Source organism: Ylistrum balloti, unplaced genomic scaffold (genome assembly GCF_031769215.1).
Source record: "Ylistrum balloti isolate Yb309-2 unplaced genomic scaffold, AGI_CSIRO_Ybal_v1 Utg369560, whole genome shotgun sequence".
Taxonomy (NCBI): Eukaryota; Metazoa; Mollusca; class Bivalvia; order Pectinida; family Pectinidae; genus Ylistrum; species Ylistrum balloti.
This window is the reverse complement of record NW_026781861.1, coordinates 103,939-117,420: the sequence shown is the minus strand read 5'-3', so window position 1 is coordinate 117,420 and position 13,482 is coordinate 103,939. Positions and strand designations below refer to the sequence as shown.

At 36.2% G+C, this 13,482-nt stretch overlaps 1 protein-coding gene across 1 annotated transcript in view; it reads left to right on the top strand.

Annotated features, from left to right (window-relative positions):
- The window catches only part of LOC132544446 (uncharacterized), a 250,740-nt gene that overhangs the window by 186,347 nt on the left and 50,911 nt on the right, over window positions 1–13,482 (top strand). The window contains 7 exon segments of the mRNA XM_060208080.1: window positions 270–833; window positions 1,535–1,591; window positions 2,227–2,793; window positions 3,186–3,236; window positions 4,463–5,026; window positions 5,386–5,433; window positions 9,161–9,202. Coding sequence (XP_060064063.1) covers window positions 270–833; window positions 1,535–1,591; window positions 2,227–2,793; window positions 3,186–3,236; window positions 4,463–5,026; window positions 5,386–5,433; window positions 9,161–9,202 — 1,893 coding nt within the window.

The window sequence follows — 13,482 nt, the reverse complement described above, 5'->3', positions numbered from 1 at the left end:
GTGCTTTCATTTCATATCGAACATTAGATCGGCTAAAGCTTCCTATTACGTGGGTATGATAACTTATTCTTACATCTAATGCGACTAAAGTATATCCAGTGTATTATTAGTATCGATTGCTTATATACACATGATATCAGTAATCATCAGTTCTACTAAATGGTTAATATAATTTGATATTTCAACTTATTATCTTCATATAAATTCTTTAATGAGTATTTATGAAATAGTCCAATTTGGACTACAAATATTTTTTTTATTTTGTGTAGACTGCGCCTTGTCCAAAGTCGATCTGGTCATCATCATCGATGCCTCCACCAGTGTAGGACAGGAAAACTACGATAAAATGCTGGCTTTCTGTAAGGATTTCCTCAAGAACGCCGACATTGACTCTGGAAACGTACGTGTCGGTGCCTTGATCTACAGTTCCGGGGTAGAAATTCAGTTTAACTTGAACTCCTATTCAACAAAGGCTGAAATATACCAGGCTATCGATGAAATTCCCTATATCTATGGAAGTACGAACACCGCTGATGCGCTGCTGACAATGAGGAACATGTTCAATGCTGCCGATGGAGACCGTGCTGACGTTCCCAACATCTGTATCATCTTAACAGACGGTGTATCCAACATCAACTCCCGGAGAACCATTCCGGAAGCGGACCGGGCCAGGGATGCAGACATACATGTGTATGCTATTGGTATCGGTCTGAAAGACACGAAGGAGTTAGACGGTATCGCTAACAAACCCTCATCGGAAAACAGCTTCAACGTGCAGACATTTGACGAGTTGAATGCTCTCAGTGACCAGGTCTTCTCTTCTCTCTGTCCAGGTATGTTCAGATTACTGGTATACACAAATACAAAACACCAGAACGATAATATTAGTATGATAAAAGACAATCTGGTGGAGGTTTTTCTTCCTTTGAAAATAATATTCATACATATCCGTTTCTATAGCGAACTACTACCTTGAGACATTGCACTGCTTTTGTCACGTATTAGGCACCACTTTATATGGATTCAATGTAATGTTGATCAATCTGTATTTCCTCTACTGTTACGCTAATTTACATATTACACTGCACAACTCACTTTCGTTTACGCATTTTCTTTTCCCCGGATACTCGTTTGTGAATGTATATGTCTATATTGGGAATTTTCGTTCACATAATAGCAATTTATCAGAAACCCATATAAAAATCTGAATATAAATATACGTGGGCGTATGTTTTTGTTCCGGGGAATATGTTCGGTATATATGTATGCGACATTGTATTCAACTGTTACCTCTTCTAAAACTGTATGATGTTTCTTATTGTACAATACCATATTGTGAATTAATTAATGTGGTGTATAACACTGTATGTATCGTGTATTGCACATTGTTTTGTACTATTTTGTTATATATTACAATGTATCACGTATTTCCTGTATTATATATAGCACTGTGTATTGTGTCTTACAAACTGTTATGTATTACATTGTAATATGTATTACACTTTATTGCACTGTCTGTGTCTGTATGTGTTAGGACGTATACCGACAGAAGAGCCAAGAACTACTGATACTCCGACAACTACTCTAAGAGGTAAACATGCAATTAACACGTGCATGTTTTATGGAAATGCATTTCCATTCTATTATATAGTTCTTTGAACTCTTCATCATCATAACAAATCGGATTTGTTTTTGTTATGTTTTGTCTTTATTTTGTTTGGGGGTTATTTTTTGTTTTTGTTTTTTTTTCTTTGGGGGTGAGGGGGGAGGGGCGATGAATTTTAATTCTGAAAGTGCCTGGAACGGAAATACTCTAAACAAAATCCCTGTTTTTGACGCTTGCATTTTTTTCATCAAAACAAATGACTTTTGTTGGTAATGCTTAAAAATCACACAATATATAACACCATTCGGTTAAGTATTGAACGTTAAACTTACAGGTTTCGATTTAATAAAGTAATTATTTATATTTTGATTTGAACTGTTATGTTGATGATATTAGCGACATTACGCCAGTTATTTTGAGTATATCTTAATAAATTAGATGCTCTGGAATATGGTATTATGTAACAAATGCAAACTTCAATACTAGAGCAACTTATACGTTAAAAAAATCAACTAAGGGTAATCATTTTTTTAACTATATGGATTATCTATTGATATTCTACAGATTGTGACAAAGCATTTACCATTTTTATAATATACCAAATGTTTTCGTGGTTGTAGTGACTCAACTCCCAGATCCAAGAGCGTTCGATCTTGTCATCGTCTTGGATTCGTCTGTTACACCAGAAAAGTTCGAATGGATTCGTAATTATGCGAAAATGGTGGCAGGTCAACTAAGTATTAACGATGGGAGGTTCCGAGTAGGTCTCCTTAGGTACAGTACTGATCAGGCCGCTCAATTCCAGCTGGACGATTACTTAACAAAGGATGGCGTTGTGGCTGCCATGGACGATATCCAGTATCAGCCAGGGGAGACCAACACCGCGGCTGCTTTAGATTATGTGAGAACGGAGATGTTCAGACCTGACAATGGCGACAGAGATTTTGCGAGAAACTTTATTCTCTTGATTACCGGAAATGACGAAAGCACTGATAGGTACGAAGCATTCCGGGCAGCAGAGAAAAATGAAAATGACGGTAATTACTTATTCACGGTTGGAGTAGGACTCCGAGACCACAGTGAACTGGACGAGGTGTCGTCACATCCACTGGAGGAATACCAACGTCTGTTCCTTATATCTGACCGACCGGAGGATATCGACGACGAGTTAGCGATGTTAGAAGCATGTAAGTGTTTGTGTTGTTGTTGTTGGGCGGGGAATGGGGGGAGGGGGGGGGGGGGGGGGTATCAAACCTAGGAAAGTGGGTGTTATCCGGTATGGAATTGTAGTTTTAATACACTGTTTGTTATGATATTAGTGAACCTGGGAGTATTTTATTTTATTTATAAATTTATTAGTTTTACATTACTTACAAACACAAGAGAGCATTTAACCACGTGCTAATTGTCGAATGATTGTTTATCTCTTAGTGTGTTACAACTTAGACAATATGTATCGATGTTGAGAAATTTGTGCTCACTGAGCTCATAGAAAGATCATTCCATCAAAAAATCTTATATTGAAGTCTAAATCAAGAATCGTTCTGATCATTTTGACTACTTTTCCTGCTTTTGATAGTGCCGGAGTTACCAACGCCAGGATTTAGACCGAGGCCATATTCTCCAGCATGTAAGTGTTACAAATTTAAACACCCACAAAATGCTAATACTGATTTTGTTGAAGTCTCTTTACTACAGTAGTCACATTATTTGGAGTTGTTTGGTAACTTGTGATGGAAAAATGGATTACCATGAGCGTAATAATGTTTGCTACTCATTTCAAGATAATACGGTGTGGTTTAGGTCTAGAAATTGATTAAGATCGAGATGACACAAATGTTTTGTCATTTTAATCAAAATCATTCCTTTTAACCGTAGGTGTAAAGACCTGGGAAATGACACCGATAGAACAAATTAAAGGAATAACAACAAACATCTCCGAAAACAAAAATATATTAAAAATGTTTACAACTCAGAAATTATCATTTGATTTAGACATATCAGTCTTAAAATCTTCAATCTTATTTCCCTCTCAGTAGAAGGCATGCTTTACATTTTTCATATTGCATTTATTCGGCAAGGGACACAACTCTTATGCTTTTCACTTTCCTTTATATTTCATGCCAAGAAATTACACGATTATGTCTACAATTAAACATCAGTGACATTTTAAACTGCATTTTTAATGCGAATCATGATCAATCCCATTTTCTTCACTAGTTTCTATGATAAGAAATATTAATTCCACTTATATTAAAACCACTATACCCGCCCTTATTCTGTTTCATCTACCGTGCCTCCAAAGTCCGGTAAGAAAAACATTTAACTATGAACACATTAACATATTTTACATATTTATCTCATATTTATACAGAAAAGCATTTTGAACTTGACTCAAACTTACTTATAGCACACAAAAAGTAATCGATTTTATTTATCTTCAGAACATACGGAAAACACCTAACTCGAACACTTACGGAAAACACATTTTATTATCTCGAACACATACAGATAAAACATTCATTTACCTTAAAAACATACGATGAACAGATTTTGTTAATTCGAATAACTTCCTTGAAAAAAGACATATATTTATAAATTCATTCACACATAGGAAACCAATAAACCAATTTTGTTAACTTGAACGCATTCAGACAACACCCATCCATACAGGGAACTTAAGATATTGCTACCAAATTGATAACATAAGCAATGGCATTTATTGACTGAACGTACTTTGGTAGTTCCTAGAAAATTCCTCATTCATCAGTTATTTTTGTGACCGTTCTTGTCAAATTTCTGATAAATCTTCTTTTGATTTGTTGAGTTGACATACATTTTTGTAAACGATTACAGATTGTGGTCTTTCCAAAGTAGATCTGATAATTATATTGGATTCTTCTACGAGTGTTGGTGAAGATAACTATGGCAAGATGCTTCAATTCTGCAAGGACTTCCTCGGAAATGCTGATCTTGATTCCGGGAGTGTTCGTGTGGGTATGCTCATATACAGCTCGAACGTGGAGATTCAGTTCAACTTGAATTCCTTCTCTTCATCTTCTGAAGTGTTTGCTGCTATTGATAAAATCCCTTATATTTACGGAAGTACTAATACTGCAGACGCTATACAGACAATGAGAAACATGTTCAATGCCGCAGATGGTGATCGAGAGGGAGTTCCGAATGTAGGTATTGTCATTACCGATGGCGTCTCAAACATTAATTCTCGTCGTACCATTCCGGAGGCAGATGGAGCAAGGGGTGACGGGATACATGTGTACTCCATTGGTATCGGTCTAACTGATACGACGGAAGTAGATGCAATAGCCAATCAACCGCCAGAGGCAAACAGCTTCAACGTGCAGAGTTTCGATGAATTAAAGGGTCTTGATAAAAAAATATTTTCCGCCTTCTGTCCAGGTAGGTCAGTTATATTATTCGACATATATCACAAATGTAAAGGATGAAAATTTTTCATTTCAGCTTCTATTGATCGACTGATCGATATTCATGTTTACTAATGTCACCTGTATGTAAATATACACTGCTTAATGTGTCTAATATCACATGTATATATAGATAGATAATCGCTTGCACTTTTATTTATATCTTACTTTCACATTATCGTTTGTGTCCATGATGTCACTGTAAACACTGCCTTTAAACAACACGCTATTCGGTTATATTATTATTGTAATGTAATGTTCTTGTAAAACTTATATCGTATTTCGTTGAAATGTTTGTCTGTCATGAATGCATTTGTGAACGCCATATGATAGGTGCCAGAGGTACAGAACCACCAACAACGGGACCTTCCCGAGAACAAGGTAAGCAAATAAATTATTTGAAGGTAATACTTATCATCCCGCTGCCTGTTTCAAATGTGAAAATGTTCACAAATATTGTTTGATGGTAAATCAAATGTTGATATGACATATTGTTGATATCATTTTCATGACATGAGTTTTGAATTTTTTGGTATGATGCAGTATGCCATTCGGAATGTTTGTGTATTGCAATTCTTCGTTAACTGCATATAACGTTTGAATAAAGCTGTCTTATATTCGTACGGCTGTAAGATACGACCTCATCATCTCTGGCTGGTTAGATACCAAATCAATTGTAAGCATGATACCAGCGAAGGTGAAATCTAGATAATACGAATGGACACTTAAAATCGGTGGTCGGAGCGAGCAGTGGTTTGATAAGTGAATCCAATCCTATGTATTTTATTTTTCAAGTGTGAATTGAAAGATGTTGATGTTTGTCAACAACTGTACAATGATCTAAAAAGTATTTACCTTTCGTTTGGAACAAATGCGGTGCATCACTTTTTGAGCATCTCTACAGGGTTCGTTTTGACTGTTCCGGTGAGCATTTCATGAAGTCTTGACTGAAAACATGGTACATAGTGTAAAATTACTGTCATTCCTCTTTATAATTACTTTAAGGTCGTTTTGACTGAAAGGAAAAGGACATAACATAGTCTTATATTACATGAACGTATCGAGTGTCGATGAACTGAACATATACAAATTCAAATTTACTTTTTTCTTGTAATAATGTTAAGGCATGATTTGAATCATAAATAGACGATATACTTGGTATATGAAAGTCTGCATACATTTCATCATGATCACCATTATTATTAAAATTAGGTAACTTTCTGCATGTCGAAAAATTAATTTTCCTTTTCCGAAGAAAATCTGCATGACATTATTCAAAAAGTTGTAAATCATCTTTAAGATTCCTGGAATTAATAAGCTGTCTATGATTTCGTACATTATTAAACATTAAGAGATTACATAGGTCATGCCATACTCGGATTCAAAAGAAATACTGTAATAAGAGCTGGGGGTATTAGAATGAAATTGTTTAAATAAATAAGAAGCCGCTTGTTAATGTAGTTTTACCTGGTATGTCTTCTTCACCTCATAAATATAGAGAAAATAAATTGCTTCCCATTTAGAGCTGTCACTTTGGTATTGTGTATAGATAAATAGTGTCTACGTCGACAATGAAGCAAAGCGATATGCCTACCGTGACATTACTTCTGCGCAAATTGAGAGATTTACAAACAGATATGTATAATTCGTGTTTATATATTTTTTTTTTTCTGAGAGTGAAAGTGCTTGAGGCACGGAGCACACAAATTGATCAATATCTCAGCTAACACAATATGATTTCTAACACGATATTTAACACTTAAGTAATATTTTATAGCGATAATTTGAGCTATTCATCAAGCAGATATGTTATCTGTTTAGCATCTAAACTTAACATGAAGAAATCTCATTCAGAATAACTGTAATACATTTAATCTTTCTGTTTAATCTCTTTAGTTCAAATATCCTGAGGCCAATGTGAGGGCTCAATTTTTTAATGTGTAGAAATTTAGAAAAAAAAATATGTTTATTAAGAATTGAGTTGCAAAAAAAAAATCAATTTATTTTAATTTGATACTAAAATTACATATACTGCCTTTAAACTGTGTTTCAAACGATCACTTTATCAACCTATTTGAGCTTAAAAAAGATAGATTCGAATTGCTACTAAAACCTATCTTACAGCAGTGATACGACTCAGCACTGGTAGTTTGCCTTCTTTGTACAAAACAGACTTAACCAGTGTGGTTACCACGTCTATTAAAGCCCTGTATTATTCAAGCTGTGTCTGAAGAAGTGGTATTGTAAAGCGCGGGTGCTACGTCTATTAAAGCCCTGTATTTAGACTTAGTATCGTACACCCCGTGTAGTGGTATTGTAGCGCGGGTGCTACGTCTATTAAAGCCCTGTATTTAGACTTAGTATCGTACACCCCGTTTACCACACTTATTCAAGCTGTGTCTGAAGGAGTGGTATTGTAGAGCGCGGGTACCACGTCTATTAAAGCCCTGTATTTAGAATTACCATTGTACAGCTCGTGTATCACACTTATTCAAGCTGTGTCTGAAGACGTGGTATTGTACAGCGCGGGTACCACGTCTATTAAAGCCCTGTATTTAGAATTAGCATCGTACACCCCGTTTACCACACTTATTCAAGCTGTGTCTGAAGAAGTGGTATTGTACAGCGCGGGTACCACGTCTATTAAAGCCCTGTATTTAGAATTAGCATCGTACACCCCGTTTACCACACTTCCTCAAGTTGTTTCTGAAGAAGTGGTATTGTACAGCGCGGGTACTACGTCTATTAAAGCCCTGTATTTAGAATTAGCATCGTACACCCCGTTTACCACACTTCCTCAAGTTGTTTCTGAAGAAGTGGTATTGTACAGCGCGGGTACTACGTCTATGAAAGCCCTGTATTAAGAACTAGCATTGTACAGCTCGTGTACCACACTTATTCAAGCTGTGTCTGAAGAAGTGGTATTGTACAGCTCGTGTATCCCGACAGTGAAATTCGTGCTGTGAGCAGTGGTTTTACATAGTTTGGGTACCACGCATTTGAAAGCCTAAATTTATCAATAAAAATATAGATTTGCACAAGTGATACTATTACAACGCAAGGATATTTCACACGGGGAAATCTAGCTTAAATCTATGTTGTATTGGATAGGAGCAAACAGTGGTATGATACAGTCCGAGTATTGCGCCCATGGATGTCTACAATTGTTATGCTACTCCTAACAAAACTCGCGGAGAACAGGTACTGGAAGGATTGATAGATAATTCCTCGTACAAAAGTAGGAATCGTTTATTAGTGTATTTGGTAATCTAGTCACATGCAGTCTATAAATGTTAACAGTCCGTGTGTATTACGTAAGATTTTTTTCTCATTTTCTACTGAATCTACAACGTGGATTAATACAGACGTACTGGATATTTTGATACTAACCTATCGCTGTTTTTTCTCCAATGAAAGACCACAGTTTCTTTGAATGATACCTGGCATTCGACATACTCTCGACATCGACAACAATGGCAATAATTAGCTAGATATATAAGATTGAATGAACGACAGAGGTCACAAAAGATCAGTATATAAACACCGGGAGCTAATTACGTAACTCAAGGGGAATCTGCCGTCAGCTGGGCAGACATAGTTCAGTAGTAATCACAGTAAATGACAAATGTAGATGGTGCATTTCCACTGCTCCTTCTATCTCTAGATCGGTGACGCGAGAGTCTCAGGCCACTATGTAGGTGTAGTTAGGTGATACGTATATTGTGCATGGATTCTACCTCCTCAAATGTGATAACTGTTTATATGTTGTGCATGAGATCTCTACTGCACCTATAAATTCCATGGATGAGGATGTAAATCTATTTCCACAAAACCGTCTTTTCTAAAAGAGAATTTCTCGTGTTTGAGTCCGGTGTTATTAAAGTGTTTGTGATTTCAGTTAGAATGGATGTATTCACTATTTAGAGCCCCAGATATATATGTCTCTCCTTATGGATTCCAGACACAAGCCATCCACACTGTGCTTACCGGCTTGACTAATGTATTCTGATATAAAAATCTATTGAGATAAATTATGTGACGATGCCGGTAACGTGTAATGCAGATGTTGGATTATGTATCTTCATCCGAGTTCACACTTTCCTTTCAGTCTCTACACCTGTACCATCAACACTACCACCGCCGACACAAGGTAAGATATGTGTAAATATTCATTCAGACAGGTTTTTAAGACACCGTGTAAATGAACTCACATGCTGATAATGTAAATAAATCTTGCTAGCGAACTGTAGATTTCTTTTTTTTTTCTTTGTTTTTTTTAATTCAACTGCAAAAGGGTCAAACAAATAAGGAATATGTTAATGTTAGAAAAAAACTTCATTTGTAGTCTTATACATTAGCATGTTCTTGATTGAGGCCGACAGGCATGTACAGACACATATAGACACACACAAAACAAACATATTGAGAGACAGAAAACAACTTTAATATTCGGGTTTATATTACATAACAAAATCCACTTATTTATCACATTTACCTGATACATATATACCTAAATAAAACGTTATCTATTTTGTACTTAAATTTCTGACTTGTGCATTTTAATTGGATTGTTAATCTTGAGGAGATATTCCAAAAAAGTGATACATTGTTAGAGCTGTTCTAAAACAGGCATATCAAAAGTATTACCAACTGTGTCAGGTTCCCGTTTAATTTTACTCGTAGTATGATAGTTTTTCAAGATTGTCATTAAGAAAGGGATACCGAACATCTGATAAATTACTAATGTGGAAGCTAGAAGAGATATACCGAATGTCAAACTAAGTAAAACTAAATTGATAGAGCGGAACTGAGTTAAATTTTCGATATGACATTTATAAATATATCTCTTTCTCTATTTTGCTGACACACCCATTTTAACATTTCTGATAGCAAAAGAGTTCCTGGGTCTAATATAAAGTGGTGTATTGATTGTTAGCTACACATATTATACATCTGATTATGTTGGGTTAGGATATCAGACACAGCTGTCGTTGCTCCAATGAAAATGATCTTACTCCACACCCATATCGTACCAACAAATTCTACCAAGAGCTAGGTACTAATTCACAACCAAATAGTAAGAACTTCCCAAGACAGGTATTTTTGTCAATAGACGGAGCGATGTATGTTAAAATCATACATGACACAAACTGAAGAATAACTATAATGATATTCATCACAGTATTCTGCACCATTGGTACCCCAGGGGTTTACGGTCACTTTCTCCTACCGCAGCCCTGCAACATGCCAGGACAAAATTGAAGGTTCCATGTGCGCCACCTTGTAGACAAGACGAAAAGATTAGTTTGATCATTTGATGTTTATCAAACGAATTTCGATGTCGCATAACGGTATATTGTAATGGTATTGAAGTTGGGTGTCGCTTCTTTGTAATCTTCAACAGGAGCGTATTAGCCTGTGGTTGGTCATTTGTGTTGCTGCAACCAATCAAATTACTCCGTTTGTGCTTTTAATTTGCCATTACATGTTCCTAGGGTGCAGAGATCGAAAGTGATTGTAACCCCATGTGTATCAAGGATGTGCATGCTGAAAATAATCCGTGTTGAATTTCACAAAACATTTCAGCTCATTCCTCATTCTATACATCAACACCCACTTTATTTGATACTGGAGTTATCTGCTCGTCACAAAACATCAAACATCACATTTATGGCCTGAGTGTTTTCAACAATGACATGTGTTTTATTTTGATCCGGTACTGAAACTCCTCCTTTATTAATTAACTAATTACTCTTTGCTTCGTGGTAACCGTAATTCTAAACTTATAAACAAGGACGAACTGATTATTGAATCCTGAAACCTTGCTTGCCTTCGACAGTTCAGTGGTAAACAAGGTTTCTGTTAGGTGTTAGGAAGTATCGATGTCGGGCTTATCTTGACGTTGAACAGGACTTAGTTGAATATACACAGACAGAGTGTAACTTAGCAAGGAAACACACTGAAAGAAGGCGCGTCATAGAGATGTTGTCAGGAAAACAATTACTTAGATGTAACGGTATATTGACGTCAGACATTAAAGCACTTCTTGCTGCTTGGTTCAAAAGAAATTGACGTCAACAGATCTATAACGAACAGTTTTGGGAAGTATAAGCCTATTGAAAAGGATATCTATTCAAACTTAATTGTCGCCCTTAATATCAAATCATACGTACTGATAACGGTGACTTTTTATTATTATTTTCTTAACGTAATCATACATTGGATGATATCCAGATTTTAAGAGGTACTGATGTGGTCCTGTCCATCTTGATAACACACAGCCATTTCAGGTAACACTGAAATACAGACAGACATACTGATGTGGTCCTGTCCATCTTGATAACACACAGCCATTTCAGGTAACACTGTAATACAGACAGACATATGGGGTGGTAGGATGGCGCAGTGGTAACACACTTGCCTTTCACCTAGCCGACCGGGGTTCGATTCCCGGAACGGACGTGAAAAGGTAAGAGGTTACGTGCCCGACCACGTGGGTTTTCCCCGGGTTCTCCGGTTTCCTCCCACAATAAGACCCCTCGCGCGCTTACATCCGGGCCAACAAGAGTGATTAGTATAAGTTGACATAACTTGTTTCGCAATTGTTGTAAAATAAATAAAATTATAATATAAGACAGGCATACTGATGTGGTCCTGTCCATCTTGATAACACACAGCCATTTCAGGTAACACTGTAATACAGACAGACATAATGATGCAGGTAACACTGTAATACAGACAGACATAATGATGTGGTCCTGTCCACCTTGATAACACAGAGACAGTTCAGGTCACACAGTATAACAAACAGACATACTCTTGTGGTCCTGTCCACCTTCATAACACGTTCAGCTAACACTATATAACAGACGTACTGGTGTGGTACTGTCCACCTTCCTATCACAGTCCGTTGAGGTTACAATACACATCAAACATTACCCTTGAATGGTTTAACAGCATGGTTGACTCTGTAACATAAACGCCTTAGATAGCCGGAGTAGTCATCCATACCTACTTACTTCCTCATTTGTCTGTAAGTAATTCGTATATAGTACAATATGTGCTTTTGGTTTCTTTTTCGCCCTCGCGTCAATCAGAGTTAAATAGATGGGTCTAAACTACAATAAAAATATCTCAGCTTAAGTTCACATTTAGTTTACTATTTGTTTTTGCTCTGATGTCAAGAGGGAGAAACGGACGACAGTTTCTCTATACACAAATATCAAGAGAGAAACGGACGACAGTTTCTCTGTACACAAATATCAAGAGAGAAACGGACGACAGTTTCTCTGTACACAAATACCAAGAGAGAAACGGACGACAGTTTCTCTGTACACAAATATCAAGAGAGAAACGGACGACAGTTTCTCTGTACACAAATATCAAATGAGAGAAACGGACGACAGTTTCTCTGTACACAAATATCAAAAGAGAGAAACGTACGACAGTTTCTCTGTACACAAATATCAAAAGAGAGAAACGTACGACAGTTTCTCTGTACACAAATATCAAAAGAGAGAAACGGACGACAGTTTCTCTGTACACAAATATCAAAAGAGAGAAACGGACGACAGTTTCTCTGTACACAAATATCAAAAGAGAGAAACGGACGACAGTTTCTCTGTACACAAATATCAAAAGAGAGAAACGGACGACAGTTTCCACATGAACAAATATTTGTTCATGTACAAATATCAAGGGAGCGAAACGAACGAAGTTTTGCATATATAGAAATGTCATGATGACACAATTGACGAAAGTTTCGCAGTTTACAGTAGTTCGTATAAAGCAAAAATGCCTTGATTTGGAAAATTGTCAGAATGAATTTGACAAATGTATATATGGGGATAGCAGTTCATAACAGCACGAGAACACAATCACTTTGATCCTGTTTAATATTCTTCTTGTTTTCCTGCTTAAGTATTCTACCTACATCACTCTTGTTAAATAAATACCGTTGTGTAACTGTGTCATATTTACCTAATACGGGATTATTTGTAATACAAAGCATTAACGTTTATTTTAGGCCTAAGTAAATAGCGTCGTTATCAATTCATACGAAACGTCTGGAATTTATTATTTTTTATATTTTTTTATCGACGTGGGGAGGTTAAGGTAAGGTTATGTTTGGATTAAAGGAGCTTTATATCGATACATTGTACATGAGAATTTCTCTGTTTTTATCAATCTTTGTAAGACGTTAACAGGTGATTGTAATCGTACACCGCAGAATTCTACTTCAACTTTAGGACAAACAATATAGAAAATTTCGATATTTTTTATCAACAGCCAGTGACTTTTCAAGTGAAATTTAAATGTTTGTTTAATTGTGTAATCTACATTTACAGCGAGTAACAAACATTTTGTAAATTCGAGATGATCAGAATGTAAAAGAAAATGTTACGGGTTTAAATTCTGTATTGTGAATGT